Source organism: Pseudopipra pipra, chromosome 3 (genome assembly GCF_036250125.1).
Source record: "Pseudopipra pipra isolate bDixPip1 chromosome 3, bDixPip1.hap1, whole genome shotgun sequence".
Taxonomy (NCBI): Eukaryota; Metazoa; Chordata; class Aves; order Passeriformes; family Pipridae; genus Pseudopipra; species Pseudopipra pipra.
The window spans coordinates 87467327-87492249 of NC_087551.1; the positions used below are offsets into that span (position 1 = coordinate 87467327).

The window sequence follows — 24923 nt, forward strand, 5'->3', positions numbered from 1 at the left end:
GTTCAGCCCACAGTGACCACATTTTCTTTCTCAGAAGGAAAAAGCAGGAAAGATCAGAATCTGTGGGATCATCCTCATCTTTCTATCTGATTGTTAGTCTCAGTCTAGAACAGAGATTTGCATACTGCTTGTCCCAGTTCCCATGAAATTTCACTTACTATCACCTTGTAGAAAAGAGAGAAAATGGAAATGAGAATGAAGCTCTGCTTTTCCTGTTGCAACCTGACTACTTGTAGCCAAGCAGACAAGACTCAGCAGGAGAGGAGAGAAGAAGAGAGGAGAGGATAGGGGAGGGGAAGGGAGGGGAGGACAGGGGAGGGGAGAGGAGAGGAGAGGAGGGGAGAGGAGAGAAAAAGAATAAACAAGTCTAGACATAGGCACTGGAATCCAGACTTTAATCTTAGCACCTGAGAACAATTATCACTTCAGAGAAAGTTTATTTTGGTCATGACTTAAAATCAATCACAAATTAAACAACCAAATAATCTACAGATTATGTTAACTCATACTTGCCAAGGGCAGAGCCTCCTGTACTTCTGGAGTGGCTGTTTTTGGCTGCTGCTCAAACAGCATCCTGGACTAGTTTGATTTAATCTAGCAAAACATGATTCATTTTCTTTTTTTTTTTTTTTTTCAGTTGCTGCAAAAGAAAGAGGGACTCCAGCATAAAGAGTGAACTGATTCACTAGCAAGCTTTGTTTTCAGAACTGAGTGTACTTCAGCCATAGGTAACAAACACACACCCCATGATTCATTTTCATACTGACTGTTGAACCATAGCTGAGCCTGATTCTCCTAACTTCTGTGTGACACTATTTCTAAAGTAAATGTAGGGCTGGAGAATACTTTCATGTATAAGAATCACAGGAATGAGCCCCAAAGCTTTCACAGAGTGAAATGTGTAATGTTAAGGAAAAAATGCTTATTTTACAGCTTCTGATCAGACCAATCTGAGAATCAGACCAATCCAATAAAGTAATTTCCTGATAAAATGCTCTCAATTGGCTTGACTGCAAGATATAGAGGCCTAAAAACTGTGACCTAGGAAAATGCAAGGAAAAAAAATGCAAAACTGTACGAATGAACTTCATAGTGCATGTCAAGGTTAAAGCATACCATATGTTCCTGAAAATATGCAGACACAACAGGGAGTTGTAGGGAAGTACAAATAAAATCCAGTATAATAGGTAGATAATATTTTGCACCAAATTTACACTATTGTTTGTTAAATGATAGTCCTTTAAAAGAGATTTTACTTTCTATCATGTTTCATTCTGTTATACAGAAAGAGTAATGATGTATTAATCATTGCAGTAGGGCATAAGATTTCATTGCATTTATCTCAGAGTTGTAATTTTTAATGTATTTTTTCACCAGATACCTATGAAAAAAATCCTACTGTGTTTCTGTATCTGTTTCAGTTTATGTGACAAAGGGGTTCTATGCCTACAAAATGGTAACTCACATATGAAAATCCATAGGAAGTTCAACTTTTATATTAGAAAGAAAATAACCAAGTAAATTAATGTTGGTTTTTTTGTTGCTGTTGTTATCATTATTACTCAGACCCTTTAGTCTTGTGAAGTCAATTGCTATGGTAATTTCATTTAAAAATCCTTTTTACTATTGTTGCTTAGAAATGTTTATTGTTTCCTCTTTCTTAAAAATAAGATTATGCAAGTGAAAGACATGAACCTTTAACTGTTTGTAGATTGATCTATTTCCCATTGACTGCTTTTATATTTCCAGTGAAATTCAACAAATAAGCAAAAGAGAAATAGAAAAGAGGTGTGAAGCCCAAAAATAGCTGCTTGAATCATCAACAGATTGTTTGAAATTACTCAAACAGGTGTTTGTGAGAGAATGAGCTATTTTCCCCTAGGGCTGTGGGGGTGAATTCTAGAAGAGAAAAAACTACTCTAAACAACTCCTGAAGAGCAAGGAGGAAAACCGCCACAATTTTGGGAAGAGTAGGACAGCAGAGGATTACCTCAGGAAAGTGTAAGCTAACAGCATCTAAGAGTAACCTATCAGTGCCTATAGAGAGGTCATTGACAAGATGAAGCCAGGTTCTTCACAGTGATGCGCAGTGAGATGACAAAAAAGGGGGGCATCAACTGAAACCAAAGGAGGTCCAGATTAAATATATAGAAACACATTGTGACCATGAGGACAGTCAAGCAGTGGACCAAGTTTCCCAAGGAAGCTGTGCAGTTTCTACACCTAGAGGTTTTCAAGGCTTGACTATATAAAGCCCTGAACCACCCATTTTGACTGAACAGCTGACCCTGCCTTGAGAATGAGGTTGGACAGATCTTCCAACGTGAACAATTCCACGATTCTAAAATAGTTCACAAAGCGCTTTAAAAGGTTCTGGGGATTGGAAGCAGAGAAAACAGGCTCCTAATATCTAACCATTTTTTTCCCTGCAACCCACTTACAATGAAAACGTCCATTTTGTTTAGATATAGCAAAATGAATGATAATGTTGATACACTTTGAGACATGGTCTGGCAGGCACTTTTGAGAAGAATGTTACCTTCTTCTCTGAGGCAGGTAACAGTGACATGAATTACCATGTTTACTGATTTTGGGTAAGAAAGATCTGTTCCCAGAGGTTCTTTTGAGAATCTAAAGGCAGGTAGTTAATTCAGCTGATGTTAACAGGTTTTGTCAGAATTTAGCATGGTAAAACAGCGTTGCTTACACAGACCTACTCCTGTAATAGTTATTCAGTTAAGTGTGTTCTTCTCCTTTTGATTGTTTCTGAATTTCCAAACACAGAGCAGACAGATGTGTGTGGTGCAGTGCGCTCTCACTGCTGACCTATTTATTGGTACGTTTCTGGGATGAATGACCCATATCAGACACTCTCTGGGTCAGCTGCTCAAAAAGCTGTTACACAAAGAAAAAGATGACAATCAGCAGAGTAGGTGTTAATTTGGAAGTTGGATACTGGCAAAAATGAAAGGATATATTTTCCTGGGCTTCAGCTGCTTAAATGGAGGATATTCTCTTGAACTTCTCCAGAAAGACTTGAAATATGGAGTGCTATTGCCTGATATACTGAATTCCCTACTCCCTCATTGATTTTCTAACACAACCTTAATGCTGTGTTAGCATCATTTCTCTGTTCATTCCATCTGCTCTTAGGTCTCCCCCGCTGTTTCCTAGGAAATATATTGCCATGATGCCTGCATCTGTAAGGCAGTGGCAGATATGGGGCAAGAGCCACATGGTTAGAGGCAGCATTAGTATCACCTGAACATTTGCAGATTTCTCAGGGGATCCCACCACCCACTGCCTCTCAAAACCTGAGGGAGCTCTAGTTACGCAGTCAGCTACTTCAGAGTGCTATGGGAATGGGACGCTGTGGCTTCTAAGCTTCTTTCAACTTCTATTTGCTTCTTTCAGCCTCACACCTCTATTAAAAAAATACTAAAAGTGATTTATTTTTGTCCAGTCAGTCTATTTAGTGAACATTCTAATCTTATTATCTACAAATTTTTATGGGGTTGTTGCTTGTTTACAATGCATCTATCAAGGTTATGTTATGCTTTAGGTGGTCAGGACATGCCTTTTTCATATCCTTTCAGGCATGGTCTGAGAGATGAATTTCAAAATATAAGAGCAAGAATAATAGACTGAATATTGCAATTAGACAGGGATGACACAGAATATCAGGGTTACTAAATTTTGCCTTAACATCTTCCCTGTTCTTTCCTTGATAGGCACAAGAAACCTGACTATGGCTAACAAAATGTACTGAGTCTGATGGCATTTTTAAAAATATGACTGTTTCTCCCAAGTGACCTCAACTTCAGCAATAAGTAAGTACAGTCAGAAACATATTATATAGAAAATAATTAACTTTTTCCCATATGTGTAATGAATTCTATGGTTTCCTTTAAATTGTATTCATCTTTGTTTTCTTCATAGAAAAAAATAGATATACTGGAACTGTTTATATCAAACAGCTAATGTGTTTAAGGCAAAACTGAAAAAAACAGGGTATTTTCTGGATGTATGCAAAATGAGAGAGAGTTTATGAAAAAATCCACACAATATTAATCAATAACTTATGGGGGTAGAGAATCTATTCATTAAATGGGATCAGAAGCATAATAAAAGTTTATAGCTTGAGCGTTAAAGGTCCACATATAGAAGAAATACAACAATTCTTGATGGCAATATGAACATTAGGAAACATAAAATAGCAAGAGTTATAATACAGTGAATGCTACAAATCACTGATAGATATTTCCTCAAAAAAACCTCAGTCTCTTCCAAGTAAATATGTAATGCTTTTATAGATGTCAGGAACATCTCATAGCATCTGTGAAATAACAGATATTTGAGCAGTTATGTTATAAATGAGAAGTTTTACCCTTCCTTAATTAAGGAGAGTTAATTTTAGCATTAAAACTAAATTCAGTTGTAGTAGCAATTGCATATCCTCAAATTTAAAAGCAATTATGTGGCTAACATTTAACACTGGAAAGAAAAAAAGACACAGAAAGAAATACTAAAGTAAATTAATATGCTTCTCATGCACAGTATAACACCAACTATATTTAAACAAGATACATAATTATTTTCATAATATTTTTGTAATTTCAGCCTATTTTTGTAATTTCAAACCTGTATTTCAAAACTGGATCTGAAAAAAAATGAAATCTCTTACACAATCTGAAGCATTAAGAAAGCTTTGAATAAAGTTCTGTGTTTTGAAAGGTTTGGGGAAACATAATGAAAAAATCAGAACATTTCTCAGCTGTGTCCTTCAATAAAATGCACATGTTTGGCTAATAAGGAATAAAGGACCAAAGCTTTTCTGTTGACAAAAGGCTTTTTTGCTATCCCAATCCAAATCTTCCAAGAATAATTCTACTTCCCTCAATGACTGCCATCATGAACTACTCCAAAACAAGCTAAAAAGCCCCATGACCTAGATATCTGGTCTACTGTTGGTATCCTCAAGTTATTGAAACTGGAGAAAAAAAGCAACTTTTAAAAAGGGAGTACTAGAAATGGAAAAATTATGGTAGTTTGAAAGTGTTCATTCCTTCTACATATCCTTGGTAAATGTTTTGTCCATTTTTGTCCATGGTAGGTGGTTTTTTTTACTGAAAAAAACCAGAACTTAGTTGAACCAAAGGGAATGCCATATTCAAACTCACTTAGCCTTCACTAAAAGAAGCTTTTGTAGAAACATGAATGATATATTGAGCTTTCAGTATAAAATAGAAGTAGTTGGTGAAGTATTTAATACAGACAAAGAAAACCACAAACTGTAAACAAACCGAAAATATGCTGTTCGTTATAAATATATCTTTGATATTCTCAAAGGGAATATACCCAAATAGAGAGCTAGGGACAATTTAAACCCAGAGCCAAACTAAAGCACAGGAAAAAAAGGATATGCTTCAGTATTGTGAATATTTACAGCATCGTGTGGACATTAACTAAGTGCCCCAATAGCCTGAGAATAGTATGAACATAAGAATGCGAATGGAACAGAATAAACAAATTCAAACTTGGTATATCATATATATCAAATATTCTCTCATACATTTAAAAAAAAAGAGCTCATCTTCTTGCCATAAAAAATTACTTTAGCCTTTATTCAGCAAACAATTTTTGATAACTTGAATATTACATTGTCTTAATAAAATATTTCCAAAATTTCTTCCAAAATTTTCAAACAAACACTAAAAACCCACATGGTTTGACTTCTAGTAAATAAAAAAGTCTCAGAAAAAAACCTAAAATGTTTTTAGTCTTAAACCACACGTCATGACCTGATTTTCTTTCTAAAGTTTCCATGTACAGATTTAATTGTCCAACTCAGCAAAATGAAAACATAATTTTTCTTACAGATGTCAGTATTGCAATCTAGAACTGTGGACTAAAAATCAAACACTGGCTTCTTCGGGTGACATATGATCTTGAAAAAAAAAAAATCAGAACTTGAATTCAAACACGTCTAATGCCTAAACATATCCCTACTTACAAACACAATAAAGTCATACCCGGAACTGATTGCTTTAATTTGAGTAAGTTTTCTCTAAACAGTGGCTTTAGCTGACTATTTTGTTGATGATGAATTCACAGGCCAGCCTCTTGGAGCTACAATATATTCACATATCAGTGGACACTGATAAAAATATTTTTGGTCTGTTACAAGGAATGTCTTCCTTGATATAAAAAATGTATTCTGGCCTTGATCCATTATAGGTGCTCCCTGGCTAGAAGGCCCTGGGTGGTAGATGTATCAAAAGCAAGACGTGGATTCAAAAAGAAGACAAGTGTAGCAAAAAGTGGTATTTTACAGTAATTTTTCAGGCTGTATATTAAAAATCTAAACTTTGTGATGTGTTTGGTTTTCTTTCTGTCAATTATTTCCTTTGAACATCTGCATTTTTAGGATCTGCTGGCCTCAGAAATGTGTCAATGCAATATCTCTGTGCTTTCAGGAGTTCAGCAGTGAGCAGAGTGAGAGAGCTCAAAGAAATTAAGATTAATGGAAGGAACTGGATTAAGGGCATATTTTGGTTCAAAGTTCCTTGAGTCAAGCATCAGAGAAAGGCTGACAGCATATCTAGGGAGTGTGTTACCCAATACAGTTGTTCTGCTACCCTCAAACTCTGATTCTACAGTGGCAATATACACAGGAACCTTCAGCTACTGAACCATATCTTTTCTTGAAATACATAATAAAATAGTATATATGACTGTGCGTGTCAGTGCTGAAATTCCAGGGAGGGTTAATCTTCGGCATCCTGGTATGCTGAAGTTGCTAGCACATTTCTGACTATTTTTTCCCCTGAATAAAATCTGTGAGAGTTACATGGGTTTCTTCTACAAATCCATATTTTGTCCATTTGCACCGCTACTGTAAGGTGATAGATAAGGCCACACAAAAGAAAGAAAAAGGCTCCTGATGGTTTCCTATAAAAACCCCTGCACCTGGGGAGACATTCCCAGAAACTGATAAAAGGATTAAGATGAAGAAAGGAGGGATATGGACATAACATGGCCTTTTTTCTGAACATCCTCGCTGCCAGAACTCAGGAAGTGGATCCTTGGGCCTATTTCATCTATTACCCCAAAATTAGTTTATTGACTATGGACACTCAAACTGCCTACAGTATAAGGTATAAAAAGAGATTGGACATAAGCAAAAATTGGAGAGAAGTTCCAGCAACTCTGTGGAGGTAACCGACAGGCTGCCTTTTCTCCCTGCACCTTCTCGGGACACTGTGGGGTGAGTGATTGCTTTATACATATATACTAATTTTACTTTTGCTCCATAGCATTTTAAAATTTTTACTTATTCCTTGTTAGTTCTTTTGCTTTTGGGAGGGTGCTTAAGTTTTTGCTTTACTTATTCTTTGTAAGTTGCCTTACTTATTTGTAAGTTGCTTTTGCTTTAGCGTGTGTGCCTATGCTTTGCATTATTATTATTATTATTATTATTATTACTACATAGTTTAAGTGTGGGGGTTTTTTGCAGTTAGACCCTATTCCAGACACAGCAAACCCCATAAATTGTTACAAATTTGCACTAATAAACATGTTATTTCATTAACTGTTACAGTGAGTCCATTTTTAGGTGAAATAACTCATAGGAGAAACCTGCTGAGGGGTTTTTCTACCGCTCTTCGGCGCAGTCCTTATATAAAAAGGTACCAAATGTCCTGTCCATCTCAGCGAATCTTATAAATGAAGGGTCTCATTATGTGAGACACTAACAGAATTTTTTGGACATTAAAAGGCTTTGATCTCCTGAAAGGAGGACACTGATAGACAAAAAATAAATTAATACAGGTTGGACAGAAAATTCTTCTTTCCTGTTTCTTTTCACATGACACTCTACATACTTTCAAAACTTTAAAAGCATATTGGTATCTTAATTTCAATAATTTTGTCAAATTATGTATTGGAAATAAATATGTTTGGTTTGGGTATGTTTTACAAAGTACAGCTATGTAACTCGCACTGAATTTATGAGACTTTTTGCTAAACTTCTAAGCACTTATTTGAAAAGAAAAAATTATTAATTACAGGTGTGTTGTAGAAAAACCAGTTATCCTATAGCAGTGGATGAATATGTTTCATTCAATATTGGAAAAAATTAAGCAGTGCATTAAGTAGTTTAACACTGTGGGAAAAAAACAACTTTACAAATACTTGCTTACTCCAAAACTTAACAGCATTCTATCACATATTGTCCAATTAACCAATTACATATTATTTTCTATTCCAAACAATCCTGTAGCTATAGTTGCTTTTAAGCAACCATTTATTGTTACTTCTGAAAGTTGCCCATCATCACTATGCATTGAGTGATTCCTCAAAACACTGGCAATCCTGCTCTACAGAACAGGGACAAATGACAACTACGTTCAGAGAACAGATTAGCAGTAAATCAGCAATATATCAGTAAGTTATGCAGGTTTATTACTTTCTTATAGCTACACCAGTCAGAGATCTAACAGTTCCATGGCTTGTCATGATGTCTGTTTCTGCACATTTTCGAGAAACATGGTCTAACTTCTAAGCAATTCCTACTTGCCTTTCGAATACCAGTGTATTAATAAAAAGACAAAAACACTGTAGCACAATCCTATTACAACTATTATAATGAACCAGAATTTGTGCTTTTGATGTTGAGTCTTTGAACTTTTTTGCTTTGAAATTTAGTTATAAAACACAAGTCTACCACAGAGAACACAGCTTATCCAGAGGGAACAACACCAAAAGGGATTTTTGGAAGGGAAAAAAAGACTATGAAAGACAGTAAATATTTTCCCTTGTCTGTTAATATTTTACCAAAACCACCGGGTCCTATGAGTATAGGACTAAATGTATGTAATTATTTTAAGCTAAACACAAATAAAACAAAGATATCAATCTTTAAATGCAAATTCAATACAATCCATCATCATACCTTGTTATGTGTCTGAGTTTGTCCAACCAGGATAAGGATATTTGATGAGATAATAGACAGGCAGAAATTGATTAGAATTATTGACCTCTCAGATCTGATGTACCTGTTTAAATAAACAAAGAGAGGGCACAACTTTTCTAAAAGGAAAACAACTAGTAAGTTATACAAAACTTTGATGCAGTTCTTACATTAAATATTGAAGATACTATGAAAGAGAAGTACCTCTCTTACAAGTGCTCAGAAAGTATCAGAGACCTATCACATTACAACCATTGGTTGTATTTTGATACATGTGATATTTTGATACATATTCTGCAATTTACTCTTAGCAACTTGGTATATTTTAAAAGTAAACAACGATTCTTTTAGAAATTGCTGGCAACACTGTTCTAACACCATACTGATAAGTAACGGGCTTGCATGCATTCATATAAGGAATGTTTTATGCTCTCTGCTCATCCCTGGGAATATCCACAGCTGGCATAGACCACTCATAATTACTATCTTCAGCAAAAATATGGTGATTTACATAAACAGAAGATTTGGTCCATGATGCATAAATAAGGTGAAGGTTTGTTGATGATACTATGGCAGTGCATTTTGAAACACACTATTGAGATAACAATACATTGCTCCTGATGTTCCAAGAGATTTACAAAATAATTTTTGGGGAGAAACAATAGTACTGTAATATCTTCATAAGACTGAATGCCAAAAAAATAGCTATGTCTGTACAGAAAGATTAAATTATAGCAGAAAGCATCACAGTCTCTCTTGCAAACTTATCATATTCATTTTACACGTATGTTTAGGATGAAAAAGTCTTATACGCTTATCACATATTTCCTTAAAAATGCCTTTTTCCGTATACAGCTTTTATATGCTCCAGAACAGAATGAGAATGACCATGGTTTCAAATGAAGTACCTTTCTGACCTGATTTTTAGAGCTGTTAACAGTAAATGTTGACTACTAAAATAAATGAAAGTTAAGCAGGCTCAGTTCCCCTGAAGACCATGCCATATCTTTATATATTCTATGACCTATTCTATATGCTGCTCACTGGAGTTCAGTTAATAGTGCTGTCTCCTCCTGAGCTGTACACCTATAGTTGATACTCTAGTCATAGAAAAGGCTGCTGAACCCACAAGAAAGGCTGAGTTTTGGATGTGAAATTAACTGTAGTCCTTTTTGCTGATATATCAAGTGATACAAGTGATTACATTTTTTTAGTTAAAGACATAACAACCCTGATACCACAGTCCACATCTTTTCTTAAAATATAGCAACATTCTTAAGGCTAGTTCTATGTGTTGGCAAACAAATACAGAAAGTCTAATGCCTTTGTTCACACAGACAGCATGCTGCAACTTTCTAACTTGTTAACTATCAGTTCCCAACACTGAGTATCCATGGACTACAAAGGACCTTAGTATTTGAGTAAATACAGTGCAAATGGGAGCTTTCAGCACTGAATTAAGTTATGAAGGTTTTGGTTTTTCTGCCAGCCCACTATTGAGAGAAGGGAAGGGAAGGTTTGGGAAGGGAAGGGAAGGGAAGGGAAAAGGGAAGGAAAAGAAAAAGGGAATGGAAAGGAAAAGGGAAGGGACAGATGAATATTTGATTGATACTGAATTTATTTTTCAGTTTGAATTTTCAGTTGGGGGATCAAATCAATGCACCATAAAAGAATGCTCATACAGGCCTTTTATGGATCAGAATACATCTAACTCATATCACTTCTAAAGAGGGAAGGTGGGTGTTCCAAAATATAAATGCAGACATAGGGTCAAAACATTAGATTTCTCCCTACCCCTAGATTTATAAAAACAAGTATATGTACATATAAGTCTCAGTGTCTATCTTCTCCCTATGGTTGTTTACTATGTGCTCTAAAGAAACACATTGCAGACATATTTTAATGATTCAAATGACATGCCACTCAGCTGTCATAATACTTTAAAAATATCTCCCTGACAGAACACTGAGATCTATATGAGCTATCCCGTCTTAACTTGGATGCAGAACCCACATTAAATCCATAACACATAACATTTTATCTCTGCTTAGAAGTTAATGGAATCATAGAATCATAGAAAGGCTTGGGTTGGAAGGGAACTTAAAATTATCTAGTTACAACCTGTTGTCATGGGCAGGGACATATTCCATCAAACCAGGTTGCCCAAAGCTCCATCCAACCTGGCCTTGAACACTTCAAGGAATGGGGCATCCACAGCTTCTCTGGGCAACCTGTTTCAATGCCTCAAAGTAAAAGATTTCTTCCTTATGTCTAATTTAAATAATGGAGAAGATCAGTTCCACTGAGCATGACAGTATTTCTATCCAAGTGCTAAATATATCAGGAGGGCAAAAATAACACTATAGTTCTTCAGATGGGAATTATATCCTGAAATATTCTCATTCGTAGTTTTGACAGATAAGAGCTGATATTTTTTATACTCTTTCCATCATGACTTATGTAACTAGATATTCTTATTTAATATATATATGTCTAATCCTATGAGTCCCTGTGGTACACAAGAAAGTGTAAGAGAAAAGAGTGTAAAATTATCAAGCAGAATTCTATTGGTTGATTTTACATTACTCTAAAAATTATTATTTTATCCCCATGTTCCCTATTACTTGCATAAGAACCTTTTTATTATTATTATTGAAAGAAAGTTAAATGAGAATCCATGTTCACTTTTTTAAAATATTTATTACTTTGCATGACTTTTCAACTTAATTTTGTGTTTCTTCTGCACTAAGACATCATGCTATTTCTCCCGACTTCTCAAATTAATTTACTCCATAAATATTTATTGCACTTTTAAATCAATATAATATTTTAATATTGTAAAATCAGGATCAAAATATTACCGGAATGTACCACCTCACTATTTAAGATTTTTTAATTTTGTGGTCATTATTCAAACTTATAACTGATCTGATTAAATTCAAAACCAGTTGACTAAACCTCCATAAATCTTCAATACCTGATGTGCCACTTTGATGTTTATTTTATCACTTATAAGTTTTGTTTAAAAATGTAAATGGAGAAAAAGCAGTTAAAGGTACAGGCCAGAAGCCTCACATGAAATATATCATATATAAGAATCCTGTTGTTATTTATCTATGAATACTCCACCACAAGAGCAATACCATTTACACTGAAGAGGGGAAAGAGAAGAACGGGCTAGACATCACCAGTAGGCCAAGACAGTAAAACTGATCAATCACATCAATAAATTCAGGCATCGAAACATGCATTACATTTTGCTTTGATTTTTTTTAATGTTCTAAACAATAAATGTTGCATCTAATGCTCTCTCTAAATTTCAATTCAACTAAATATAACTATGTATTTACATTTAGCTTTCTTAATCCATCACATACCTCCATAATGCTGCATAGACAACTGCTAGGGTGATCAAAGCCAAGCATGAAAGACCACTGCCTACTATTAAGGTCACTGATGGTGTACCAGATGATTCCATGATCTGTAGGTTACAACAGACAACCATGAAGAAAAAACATCCTCCAGCAATTAAAACAACAAGTTAAAAGAAAAAAAGCAACAAACACAAAATTATAAAAGCAGCCACATTGTCGCAGACAGTTTCAGTAATACTACTTATGAAGCAGAAATCAACTTAGTTCCAAAACTGATCCATACATAACTCTGAGATCTGCTTAATACATTCCTCAGAGGCCTTTGAGCTTTAAAATGCCTTGTAATACCTGCATGATACTTTAAAAAATGAAATAGTAATATTACAATGTAACAGGATACTATGGCAGTAGTACAAGTTTAAATGACTCCCCAGTAGACATTAATTAAAAGATACATTTCTCTTGAGAAGTAGCAATATTTAGGATTGTGCATTAAACAAACAGCTTGGTTTCACTGTAATATATTAAAGATCATCCAGTAATTTGTCCCAGAATTTGATTCATGCTTGTTGCAGAATTACCAAACTTTCTGACTTTTAATAACTTTGACTTCAATCCACTATTCTCACATGCTTAATTTCCTTGGGCTCCTGATTGCCTAGAAGAAATGGCATGATATCTATGGCAACAGTATCATAAGTCTTCCATTAAAAAAAGCCTCAAAATCAGAATTATTTCATTTGTACTCTGTGTACTAATACAAAATGAAAAAAAAAATGAATGACCTTGAAAACAAAATAGCTTTCCCTTCTAAAAAAGAAACTATTATCCTCAGATATCAGATCAGGTTTTTCCTGTGTAGGTTTACGTGCTCATGTTCTGAAATAGACATGGGTTTTGCTAATACATATGGAAAAAATTTAGATCTAAAAGTTTGAAAGGATATCGTGCCTGGTTTACCAAAATGCTTTTTAAAGCTTTGGGGATGTACTGTAAATTACAATTATCAAGATATCTTTTGTCACCCAAATAGGAGATAAGACAGATGTACTTTTAGGCCAGATCTCAGGCAGTAAGTAGTATTTTATTTCAACCACTTTGTTCCAAACTGATTTACTTTGCTATTAAAAAGATTCTGATTATACGCTTCCAAAACCAGGAAAATGAAATTATGCCTAGGCAGGATAACTTCACAAATATTTTCTTTTTAGCTATTTTTACTTTCAGTAATACTGGGAGTGTCTGCTTATACACTTAATGTCCCCTCTTTCTCATGAAAACTTGATTATTTTTCTTATATCATATAAACAGACTACATAGAAAATCTATGCTGAAAATGTCCAATGCAGATCTGCAATCTGTTTAACTACAGTATCTAAGGTTTTCCTACCAAGAGCAATAATAAAGCCTTGTACATTCCCTTAATTGTTCAATACAAAAGTTTTCTACACATTTGCACCACAATTATAAGGCTTTCTCTGAAATATTTATGGAGTTCGAGAGCATGCAAATTTCATGAGGAATTAGTTATATCACAGAATCTGGAATTCATTTATCTGAGACAGTGTAGACACCAGGAGACTAACATTTGCCTACCTGCAATATTAAACAATTCCTCAATGCAACGTCTGCAATATACCTGAGAGGAAAGATGGACCAGCTCCCCCTCCCCCCGCAGCCCCCCCCCCCCCCCCCCGCATTGGCTTTTGCATTAAAACTGGGTTTTTTTCCCCCCTTTGTTACTTACTATTTCTCTAGGTTGCTGAGCCAAAATGGCGAAGGTAGAGAGACGATCACATAAGCATTTCGTATGGGATGCATCGGTAAGCACAGTTTTACATCCCTGGGTGGACCAGGTTCCCAAAGAGTCGTTCCTGCAAAGGAGAGAGAGAGGAGGGGGTGGGGGGGAAACGGGGGTAATTACGCCTGACGGCCGATTCGGTGAGGAGACAATGCAGTTCAGGCGCGGGGAGCGAGCGGCGGAGTTCCGGACAGCGGCGCGGTACTTGTTGTGGGGCAGCGCCGGGCCGGGCGGGGCGCGGAGCTGTCCGGCCCCGCGGTGCTGAGCGCCGGGCGCGCTGCGCTGCGCCGAGCCCCGCCAGCCGCGCCAGCAGCCGCCCCCTGCGCTGCCAGCCACCTCCGAGCCTCACCAGAGCACTGCGAAAAACTCATGGGGGAAGAGGGGGAGGCTTTTCCTCTCTCTCTCTCTCTTTTTTTTTTTTTTTTCCCCTTTTCCTACCGGCTCTGTTCCTGGCCCTTTTGTAAGAAATGTGATGTTCGGTAGTTGCAGTGTCTTTTTTAGTCCCTTCCCCCCCCTCCTTCCCCGGTGTGTGTGGCTAGGTTAAAACCATGTGGTTCTCAAACGTCTGTCTGGGTTATGTCAGTTGGACCGCGAGATGCTGGATCTTCTGTTCTGACTGCTATTTTTGCTGAGGATTTGGGATTTTTTTTGGTGGTTGTTTTTAGCGACCAGCCTTAGAAATTTCACCCTGGAAACGGCAGCATCAGATGCCTCCAACTCTTGCCTTAGCTCCAGCAGAGGGGTGGATTTCAGTACAGCAGCACACATCACCAAAGAGACACACGAGTTCGCCCTCCAGACATCACTCAGTCAACTCGCCTTTCCCCAGCTCCCTCCCCCTTCTCGATTCTTTTTCTTGGGGTGGCAGCACCACTCTAACCCCAAGCCAAAGCAATCATTTTTTGGCACCTTTCACCAACCACCCTTAAACAAAACAAGATGATTAACACAGCCCCCGAATTCAATTAGACATTCAATATGCTAACACAAGGTCTGAAACCCACCCCAGCAGAACAATAAAAATGGTATCAACCCACGTTTTCTTTGTGCGAGCAAGAAGAAGGAGAGGAAGAGAGAAAAAATCATCTCCCCTTTTTCCTGAACTGCCGGGGGGGGGGGGGGAGAGAATAATTTCTACGGGAAAAGGGGGTTGGTTTACACTAAAGCAAACATATTATCTTTACATGTGTTATGTTTAGAAAACAACTAGGTTTCTTTCTTCTTTTTTCCTCCTCCTTCCATGTCCAAGGAGCAACTGCAGTGACTCTGCTGCCAGCAGCAGCCTGTGTGCTGTCAATTCCTGTCCATTTCACCTCAGGTCACTAACTGGCTTGAAAAAAAGGAAAAATGAAGGGGGGAAGAAACAAGGTGGGGGAATAATAATTTCCAGTCCCTGTGACCACCCTTGTTTCACCTCTTCTGCCTTGACAACACACCTATGTAAGTGATTCTATATGCCAGGGCCCTCATGCAAAAGCAATTTGTTATCCCAAGCCTGATCTCAGAGTGCAGTTCACCCCAGGCCACCTCAGCATTTTGTGCCACTAGTTTTTGAACACACCAGATGTAACCCCTACACACTATTGTCTTAGAAACAGAATCCTGTAATAAATGAAACAAACAGCAACTGAGGGAAACAATTGAGAGAAAATCACCAATTCTTCAAGCCACTAAAGCGGTTTATTAGCTTTCCTTCACAAATTTTGTCTTTCAGAAGGCTATAGGCTAAATCAACATCCACTTTGAAAAATATAGTTACATATTCTAATTCGGAAGCATTATCTTCTGGATAACTTAAACAATTCAGTTTATTAGCGTTCCTGTCTCTTCTCTTATTGTGACACACAGTTAAGGCCAAATGAAATGCATTTATCTGTGCTGATTAAATATTACGGATTGATAGCTTAAGAGAAATTGACGTATTTTAAAACAAAAGAATGGTATTAGTCATCCTGAGAATAAGATTTAATAAATTGAATTCAGCCTGTGCTGAAAAGCACTGGATGCAGAATATGTCCTGTTAGAACTAAATCCTTACAGATGGTGTCCAATGCATAAGAATTAGACAAGTTCTAATTATAAAAGGTAGACAATCACAGACACCAGTTTAGTCTAAAACAGAACATCTGTTACAATTATAACTATATTTAAATTAGTATAAACCATGGGCAATCCAGCAGGTTTAGGGGGGCTCATTCTGTTCTTCAAGTCACTTGCACAAATACAAAATTCTAATCATACAGTAGCTGAGCCATAAATACACTACGTATTTTGAAAAATTTTTTCAGTATTACTGAAAATTTTAGCACTGAAATAAAGAAAGTATTTTAAGTGGATTCAACAATAAGGCAATGATTGACATGGCAGGAGCAGAGTCAGTCTAATATGGACACTTTTTAGATTTTATTGTTCATTTTTTTCAGCGATACACTTCAATTTCTCGCTTAACAGCACTGTGTTTGAATATGCAGCAGATGAAAATTCAATGATTAAATATGTTCTTTCTCTCTTTTCTAACTGATGCAGTTTAAAAAAACCCCACAAAACCTCATTAAAAATATATATTTGTAGCCTGTTGAAATTATGACTGACAGAAGCTCCACAGAATGTTATCCTAAGTCCATGAAGGAGATGGAGTAATGAGCAGAACCAGAAGAAAAGGGTAACTGCAATTTGTTGCATGACACTTATGCCAGCAGAACAGTAAATGCATGATTACCAATTTGCTCAGAGATGCTGGTAATTTTGACTTGTTGACATAAAGTAAGTATTTGGGTTTAGGTATAAAGTAAATAAGGAATGGAAATACTGAGTTAAAACTGTTATACTTAGTACATCTCAATGCTACACTTTTTATGAAGTCCTCCATTTATGATCGGTCCCTCGTGTAATGCAACTCTTCTGGGCCAGCCAGAATCTATCTCATATTTAGAAGCTTTATTCCTTTTTGGTGTGATTTTCTTTGACTATGTGTCTAACATTTAGGGTGATCATATGAATATGCAAAAGGGCACCTATTATTCCTGTGGATCTTTCTTGTTATGCAGAAAGCTATAAAGGAGTGACAGGTACTATTAACACAAGTTCTATTTATATCAAGGGAAATAATTGAATTGAAAATATGTATCAAATATAGATGAAGGTTCATGCCCATTATTGGCAATTTTTGTACTTTTTTACCGAGCTATGGATGATTTAATCAACCTGGCAAAATTCCCATGAGAGAAGCAAAGGAATTCCCAAGAAGCATAGATTTACCATTGCAGATCTTGTGTCATCCTGCAGCTGAGGGAAGCAGGGGAAGTAGGGGAAAAATCCTAAGTAGGATGTAATTTGGGCTCTTGGTTCTGTGGCTAATATGGCATATGCATCATAAAACCCCTCAGCTCCAATATTTACTTGCATGTGTGTCCTTCTCAGAGTAGTCTCACAGCTAGAGGAATGTTGTGGTGTCTTTTCAATAACCTTTCAGAGTTTAATATAAACTTCTTAGTTCTAATCAAGATTGGGAATATACTATGCAACAAAAATGATAGCCAAATGATATACATAAAATTTTAATCATGTATGATATAGAAGAAAAAATGTGGATTTTACTCTGACAATGTTACATGCAATATTGCATTATAAATTAATAATGGTCACTACTGAAAATGATAATACGACTTTCTCAGATATTGAAAAGGAAATGTAGTTTACAGGACAGGAGTACTTTTGTAGAATAAAAAATTCATTCACAGACACAATTGCCAATCTGGCCAAGACTGATGATCAGGCCACATTTGATATTCTAGCAACTACGTTTCCCTTATTTTGCAGTATTTTTCTTGGTCTCATGACACGGTTTGCTATTTACTGTTTATTTGTTTAAAAAATTAATAATAAACATATCTTACTAATTGCACTGTTTTGTTTACTTTAGCATATTGATATATAAAAATCAGTTATGGCTTTGTTATCAAACCCACTCAATAAAGGACTTCATCTCATATTGTACTCTTTCTATGTTATTAGTTTATTTTGAAGAAATGTTTTTCAAATTAAAGATTTAATTTTTTTTTTTTTCAGGAAGATTTTGTGAGACAAGGAAGAAGGAACACTGTTAACTACTTTTTTCCCATATTGGCAACTAGTGATCCAAGTAGTTGCCTGGGTTTTGATCATCAGAAGCAAAGAGTTATCATCTTGCTATACATATATGATGGTAGCTCACTTGAGTAATTTCTTTGATGATTGATATCTGTGGTTAAAGTAGGATAAGAAAGCTTTTTAATCATTAAGTTACATTACTTAACAGCAACAAGCTGTTCTTTAGGTATTTAATTACAGCTTTGGTGAAAGCAAACTACATAGAAGTTAAGAATTTCTGCTGGGATGGTTTTAATTCTGTTTAATTCTTGAGTATGTATATTTTTATATAATTTTTTTCTGTTCAGCTAGGTGCTGTTTTTCTTTTAGGACAGACTTCAGTATTCCAACTCTATTCTCAGTAAATAATGACATATAATGATGAAAATCACATGGAAAATGCAGATATCAGAATTTTTTAGCCTAGCAAAAGGTAAGAAAGAAGCTCATGGCCCTTATGAGTAGCAGACTACAGACATCACTGTGCCTGTTCAGATGTGCTAGCTGGCACATTAGTGAAGATGAAGTCCTTCCAACACCTGCTTACTTCTTTACACCTGGACCTAAAATCCCAAGGAAATCAGAGGGAAGGCTCAACTGCAGGAGTCTCCTTTCAGTTGTGCATGTCCATATATCTGAGACATGACCTAACTGTTAGTATGCATAATTTTTAAAAAAAAGCACAAAGAAAAGGTGGATGCAAACACACTTTCCTTAATAATGTCAAACATAAAGCTGCATTTTAAAAAAGTATTGCTTACTCTGAAATTGTTAATATGATTAATATTATGTCATTATGACCCAAGGCTTTCTTTCCCCTCACATATTTAGAAAATCCAATGTATTAAATAATGGAAATGAAAATAAATAAATTGGAAAAAATAACTGCCTTATGACTACATGTCTAAAATACTTGAAATGTCCCAAAAAGGATGTCTGAATTTGTGTGGTATCAGAAAAAAAAGCTGGGTGATGAATATCTTGACTGGATCTCCAACTAGAAAACTTCATTTTTCTGAAGACTGAGGCCACTTTTTCTATTCAGACATTGAATTGTTTATTTGTTCTTAATGACATATCTGTGAATTCCTTTTTTTGCCAAAGAAAGTAGAAATCTTTGAAAATTTAATGTTCTTGTTGATCTTTATATCAAAAATAAATCCTATATGAATAATTCTTTTGTAAAACGAATGTGTATCTGGGGTGGAAACCAAGTTTTATTTTAATATGACTTAAACCAGATGAGATATTAAACCCTAAAAAGTAGGATTTGTAGCAGAGTCATTGTAGTTACAAGCATGCATTGTTAGACTAACTTTCTAATAATGTACAACTCACAGCAAGGTCCATGGGAAGGATCAAAAATTGCCTTGGTTACCTGTTTGGCTGCTATATATAAATCATTCATGAAAAGGGGAGATATATGGAAGTGATTATTAATGCTTGTGGCAATATTTTATTACTCTTTATACTTCCCCTTCCAAACAGTTTAGGACATGATCTATCACACAATATCTATGAGCTGTGCTGTAATCAATAGTTGCCCTACTAATAGGATATTGCAAGTATCAACGTGTAAAATGGAAGGAAATTCCAAAGAAATTATAAGTCAAAACCAGGGTGAAAAAAATACTATAAGTTTCCTGCCTCCTACTGTATAGTTCCTGATTACTGGTCCTCTGTAATACTGCTACCGTGCAGACTTATCATTATTAGAGGTATGGGATTCATCCATGTTTTTGAACAGCAACAATCATTCAGCTCTGTTTCTGTATTTTAAAAAGCCTAATGAATCAACATTTGAACAACAGCATTCTTCTGCCTTTCTCAAATTTATAGAGAAAAATCTCCTAAAAAGATGAGAATCCGTGCACTAAAAACTGGAGGGAAAGCAATCACTTTCCATAGCTTTATCTATGTCTGACCCTGTAGAAGCTCTCAGAGAAGCAGCATAGAAGTACTGGGCATTCCTCCTGTATACAAGGATGTTGGCGTCTGTTGAGAATTTATAAGAACTGTGCCTTTTTTCCTCATGGACCTCCAGAATGAATGGAGCAGACCAGGGGCCACACTTCCCTTCCAGGATATCTAGTCCCAAGATGATTTCCTAGAAACTACAGGAAGCAAAGTTCTTATTGAACTCAACCAGACTTACTGTGTCAAATTGGTAAACCATACTATTTGTGATTCTGTGTTCATGAAAATTCCTATTGAACTTGATCACACTTACAGTGTTTAAGCAGTAAACCATATTATTTGTGAATCTGTTCATGAAAGTTCTTATCGACCTTGACCAAATTCTGGTGTTGAAGTGGTAAACCACACAATTTGTGAATCTGTGATTGAGAATGAGACCCATACTACTGATGCATCTGGGATTTTAGTGAATGCACTGGGCTTAAAGTGCTGAATTGGTTATAAGCAGAAATAAAGCCTAGCTGCACCCAGCCCCTCTGATCTCTGAGGACTAGCTGGAAAGCAAAAGGTTTTATTTTCTACAAAATTTCTACACTCTTATGCAGCACACTTCTCAGAAAATCAGTAAAATCTTTCATTTTATTTTGTTTAGACTATAAATAAATATGTAGATTTATGATGAACTAAGGAAAAATTGTCATGCAGTGTTTTCCAATTGATCAACCTACAAAATCTTTCACACTGTACTATTACTCACGGGGCCTTCTAGCAAAAAGGAACTTTGTAAATTGTATATTACCAGGGGCTGGGAAAGATTAGGAGCTCAGAAGTTTATCCTGGAAATTAAGAATGTTAAAGCCTGGGTGGCGGTTGTAGCTATTGTTAATATTTCTTTCAAATGACAGGCAATAAAGCATAGTATTGTTAGTTCAAGTTTCAAGGCCAGCTGCAATCAGCAGTGAGAGGAACAAGTGTGAAACAAAACTGAGGGGAAGAAAAGCGGCTGGGCTTCCACCAGTGTTACTGTTACAACATCCTATGCTATCCTAGATTGAAAAGACAGATAAAACTAAAAACAGTACATGTCCAGCCTCCTCAGAGTGTGCTTTGGATTAGGCTCCAGAGATACCAATTATGAAGGAAAAAAGTTAAGACACAAAATGAGAATGGCAGAAGCAAATATGTTTAGTGGTCAGGCACTGAAATGATACTCATTGCTCTGGTGACGCATGAGAGAGCTGAGCTCTCCTTCAGAGCTAGATGTTCACACACTACCTTTCAAAATCTGGAGTTAGGTTCCCCTCAAAGAAGGACAATGGAGAGTCTCCCTTTTATCTAACAGCTCAATGGTTCTGAGATAGAAGAGATGAATTTTATTTCCTGCTCTGCATGAGGGGTGTTGAATAGGTACAGATTTGCAGTGGATGACCTAACCCCAAACTATAGCACATTCGGATTTGAGAGTACTCTCATCCCTTTTTGTTGAAGCAGAATTATGCAGAACTACACAGGTAAAGCAAAGTATGGATTTTGTAGCCACATTGCAAGAAGACAGGGATTGGTACCCGCATTTCAGTTCCTGCTTCTTTCAGTGTTACTTACTCTGCGGATTGAGCATTCAAACATCGTATTACACGCTGTCTGAAGATCCTCAGGTTTCATACTTGTTCTTTCATATCTTAGTTGCATGACTAAGAACCCTCCTAGTCGTCAGCATCTCCTCCCCTGTATCTTGTGATACCACCTGCTGCTCTTACACAATCCTACTGTGTATCCTACAACAGTTACCCGTGGGTTCTCTGAAGAACATGCTGTGGAGTCATGGCAATTGGAGTTAAATTATCTCAGTGTACAATTTAAAAGAAAGAAGTAAAGACATTTTTCTGTCGCCTTGCACTTTGAAAACAAACTTAACTCAAGCCAGACTGAGATAAAACAAACAATCAATAAAAAAAAAATAGGACACAGTTACAAATGTGTATAAGATAAAAATAATAATAAAAAAGAGAAATAAAATAAGACAAAAATAAACAAAGAGGAACAATATAAACTTACATTTGCTCTACTGACATGGGGATTATGTCAGCAGTATGTCTCCTCTTTTATCCAGTTGTTATTATGCAAGATTTCCTAAACATTCAGTTTATAAAGAGTTCTATTTTCTCTATATGTTAGGACTCAGGTTATGTCCTTTTCCTTGTGTAAGGCACTTGCTTTTTATACTGAATCCTTTTTTGTAAGTCCTTCCCAGGAGCCTAAACAGATCTAATCTGTTTTTCTTCAAATGCATTGATTTCTTTCTTATTCGAGAGATAATCTGACCACCCCTTTTAATTAAAATAAGTATTCTATTTCTTCCTGAGAGATGTCTCTTTGTTAGATCAGATGTTATCTTGTGTACCTGACTGGCCAATTAACAACTGCTTCAATAAGAGTAATCCTTATCTCCCTATTCTCTCTTTGGTGAATCAGCCAGCATCCTGACTGAACCTGCACCAAATCTTTTATTGGTTATCAGCCCACACATTAAAAACACATTTGATACAAATACCTCAGTAGGACAAAGGCATATAGCTTGCTATTGGCTTTTGACTGAGATCAGAGACATCATAATTAGCCATTCTGAGGTGAGAGTTGTAGTGACTGATGCTTAACATCCTCAGTTGGGTATCTTTTCTTCACTGAAAACCTTAACTACAACATGTAGAACAGAGCAGTCTTTCCCTTTCAGACAATCAATATTTACTTATGATATGAAAGAATAGGATTAATGGTGAATAGAGGAAATTAGAGAAGCTTCCTTTCTCCAAAATGCCCTACAGCCTGGAGATTTCATTCTTACAGCATGGAGGTTCATTCCTGCTGAAAAGGTTCTTAATCTTGCAGTGATGAGACCTCGCCTTGGTCTCATCCTGTCCTGGATGAGCTTTGTAACTATTGAACTATTGGACAAAAAACCTGTAGTATAGGTCTTCATACATGTGCTGTCCACATTTTATGTATCAGCCAATTCACTGCTAAGTAAAGGCCACAGTCAAGAATGACTGAGAGATGAGCTTCTAGTTAAGGCTAGCATTTAAGTTAATGGTAAGGTTCTCCTGGGCATGTTAGAAGAAAGACTTGGTGGCCAAAACAGCTTCACATAAAACTCATAAGAACCTCTGGATTTACGATTCTCTGGAGTTGTATAGCGACTGGAATAGAGGTCTCCCAAAGTCCTGAGTGGCAGGTATCCCCCTAATTCATATAATAACTGAAACTTAATTAAAATGTGGCAGTGCAGCAAATCTGAGCACACAGTTCAGATGCAGTGACTTTGTATATCCCCAGCTACTGTGTTATGTAATGCAATAAAGATAAATAAAAGGCTTTCTCATAGTTTTTATTATCTGGTTAAAAACCAAAACTAAAGAACCCAGATGCTAAAGCTGATAGATGTAAGATACACTGAAAACTCTATAATACAGAGAGCTAAATTCTATGATGCTATAAGGTAATACATCTTTCTTGTCTTAACAATTTTCACTTTTATTTTAAGATGTGGGAAAATTGCTGTGGTTACAGAGTCAAATGAAGTCAAATACAGATTTAGGAAATAGAGATCCTCTTGTTTAAAGAAAAAGAAAATGCAAGACACACCTCCTTAGTGTATACTTTAGACTCTTTTAAGCTGGTCCTAGTCCTGACATTCTTGTCTTTTGGTAAGGTTTATTACCTTAAGACTTACTATTATGTCTGCTCAGCTCCCAAACTAAAAATGGTTTGAATGTAGTCTCTTCAGAGTCCAGCTACGTGAGCTACTGCTGATCTGAATCTTTCTGAGTGATTGTATTTACCAACCAACTGCCCAGTAAGGTAAACTACAGCTAACTGACATGATTTTTAATACCACTTCACACTCATGTGATGGTAGTGTTGCCTTAAAAAAAGCCAGTGGATGATGATAATCTGGACATAACAACTAAGTTTTCTGCTGTGGTTTTGGCAAGGTGTGCCTACTACAGTGGCTGGAAGAAGGGCACGCGCATCACAAAATATGAAAGCAGATGCTTTCATATTTCATCTGGAAAATGCTGGGAAACCAATGACAGTCTGAACAGTAAACTTTATGTACCATGGATTGTGCTGACTCAATAGTAAAAGGGCATGTGTTTCAGGGAGGCTCTGTGGTCCACGAAGTCCAGTGGATTCTGTGGACATGCTTTAAATTTGATGTGCCCATGCACAATATGTCTGATGCATTCACAATGCAATACACAATTTGCATTTGTAATGATCATATATCTGAATTGCCAGAGAAATCTGCTACACTGAACAGTGGCCACACAGGATTTAAGTCCTCTTACTCTGGTAAAGCCATTTCTGCTAGTCTCACGCCAGCTAGATTGTCTGTTTAGACAAATGTGACTGCTGGCATTAAAAACTGAATAAATTGGTTAAGAGGCTTGACAAGTGCTTTTATTTCACAGTCTTAAAAAAGGGGATAGAAAAGGTGTTGGGGAATATATGCCTTAACTAGATGCAAAAGAAAAGGTCTGTCTGAACAACAATTACTAGCCTATTCACTTTCTTCCATCTCCTGACAAAATTTTTGTTTCTCTGTATCTTCTTATGGGAAACAGCACAAGAAGAATACCCAGTACTCTGCAGGTGCAACAGTTGCAGCAATGGGCTTGTCTTCTGTCAAGTGACAAAGCTGGTATACTCTTTAGCCTTCAGGTGTGGTAAAAAG

The 24923-nt window shown here is 36.3% G+C and overlaps 1 protein-coding gene and 2 long non-coding RNA genes across 12 annotated transcripts in view; 2 read left to right on the top strand and 1 right to left on the bottom strand.

Annotated features, from left to right (window-relative positions):
• The window catches only part of ADGRB3 (adhesion G protein-coupled receptor B3), a 459919-nt gene that overhangs the window by 90459 nt on the left and 344537 nt on the right, over positions 1-24923 (bottom strand). For all 10 annotated transcript variants that reach the window (XM_064650227.1, XM_064650228.1, XM_064650224.1 and 7 more), the window contains 3 exons: positions 14093-14219; positions 12349-12452; positions 8954-9056 (listed from right to left, as the gene is read on the bottom strand). In XM_064650227.1, coding sequence (XP_064506297.1) covers positions 8954-9056; positions 12349-12452; positions 14093-14219 — 334 coding nt within the window. The remainder of the gene's footprint in view (positions 1-8953; positions 9057-12348; positions 12453-14092; positions 14220-24923) is intronic.
• LOC135411968 (uncharacterized) lies at positions 641-6339 on the top strand. Its single transcript, XR_010429408.1, has 4 exons — positions 641-728; positions 1850-2001; positions 3732-3830; positions 6238-6339. It is a non-coding gene; the product is annotated as an uncharacterized LOC135411968 (long non-coding RNA).
• Positions 15296-22260, top strand: LOC135411967 (uncharacterized). The gene is made up of 2 exons (XR_010429407.1): positions 15296-18707; positions 20114-22260. It is a non-coding gene; the product is annotated as an uncharacterized LOC135411967 (long non-coding RNA).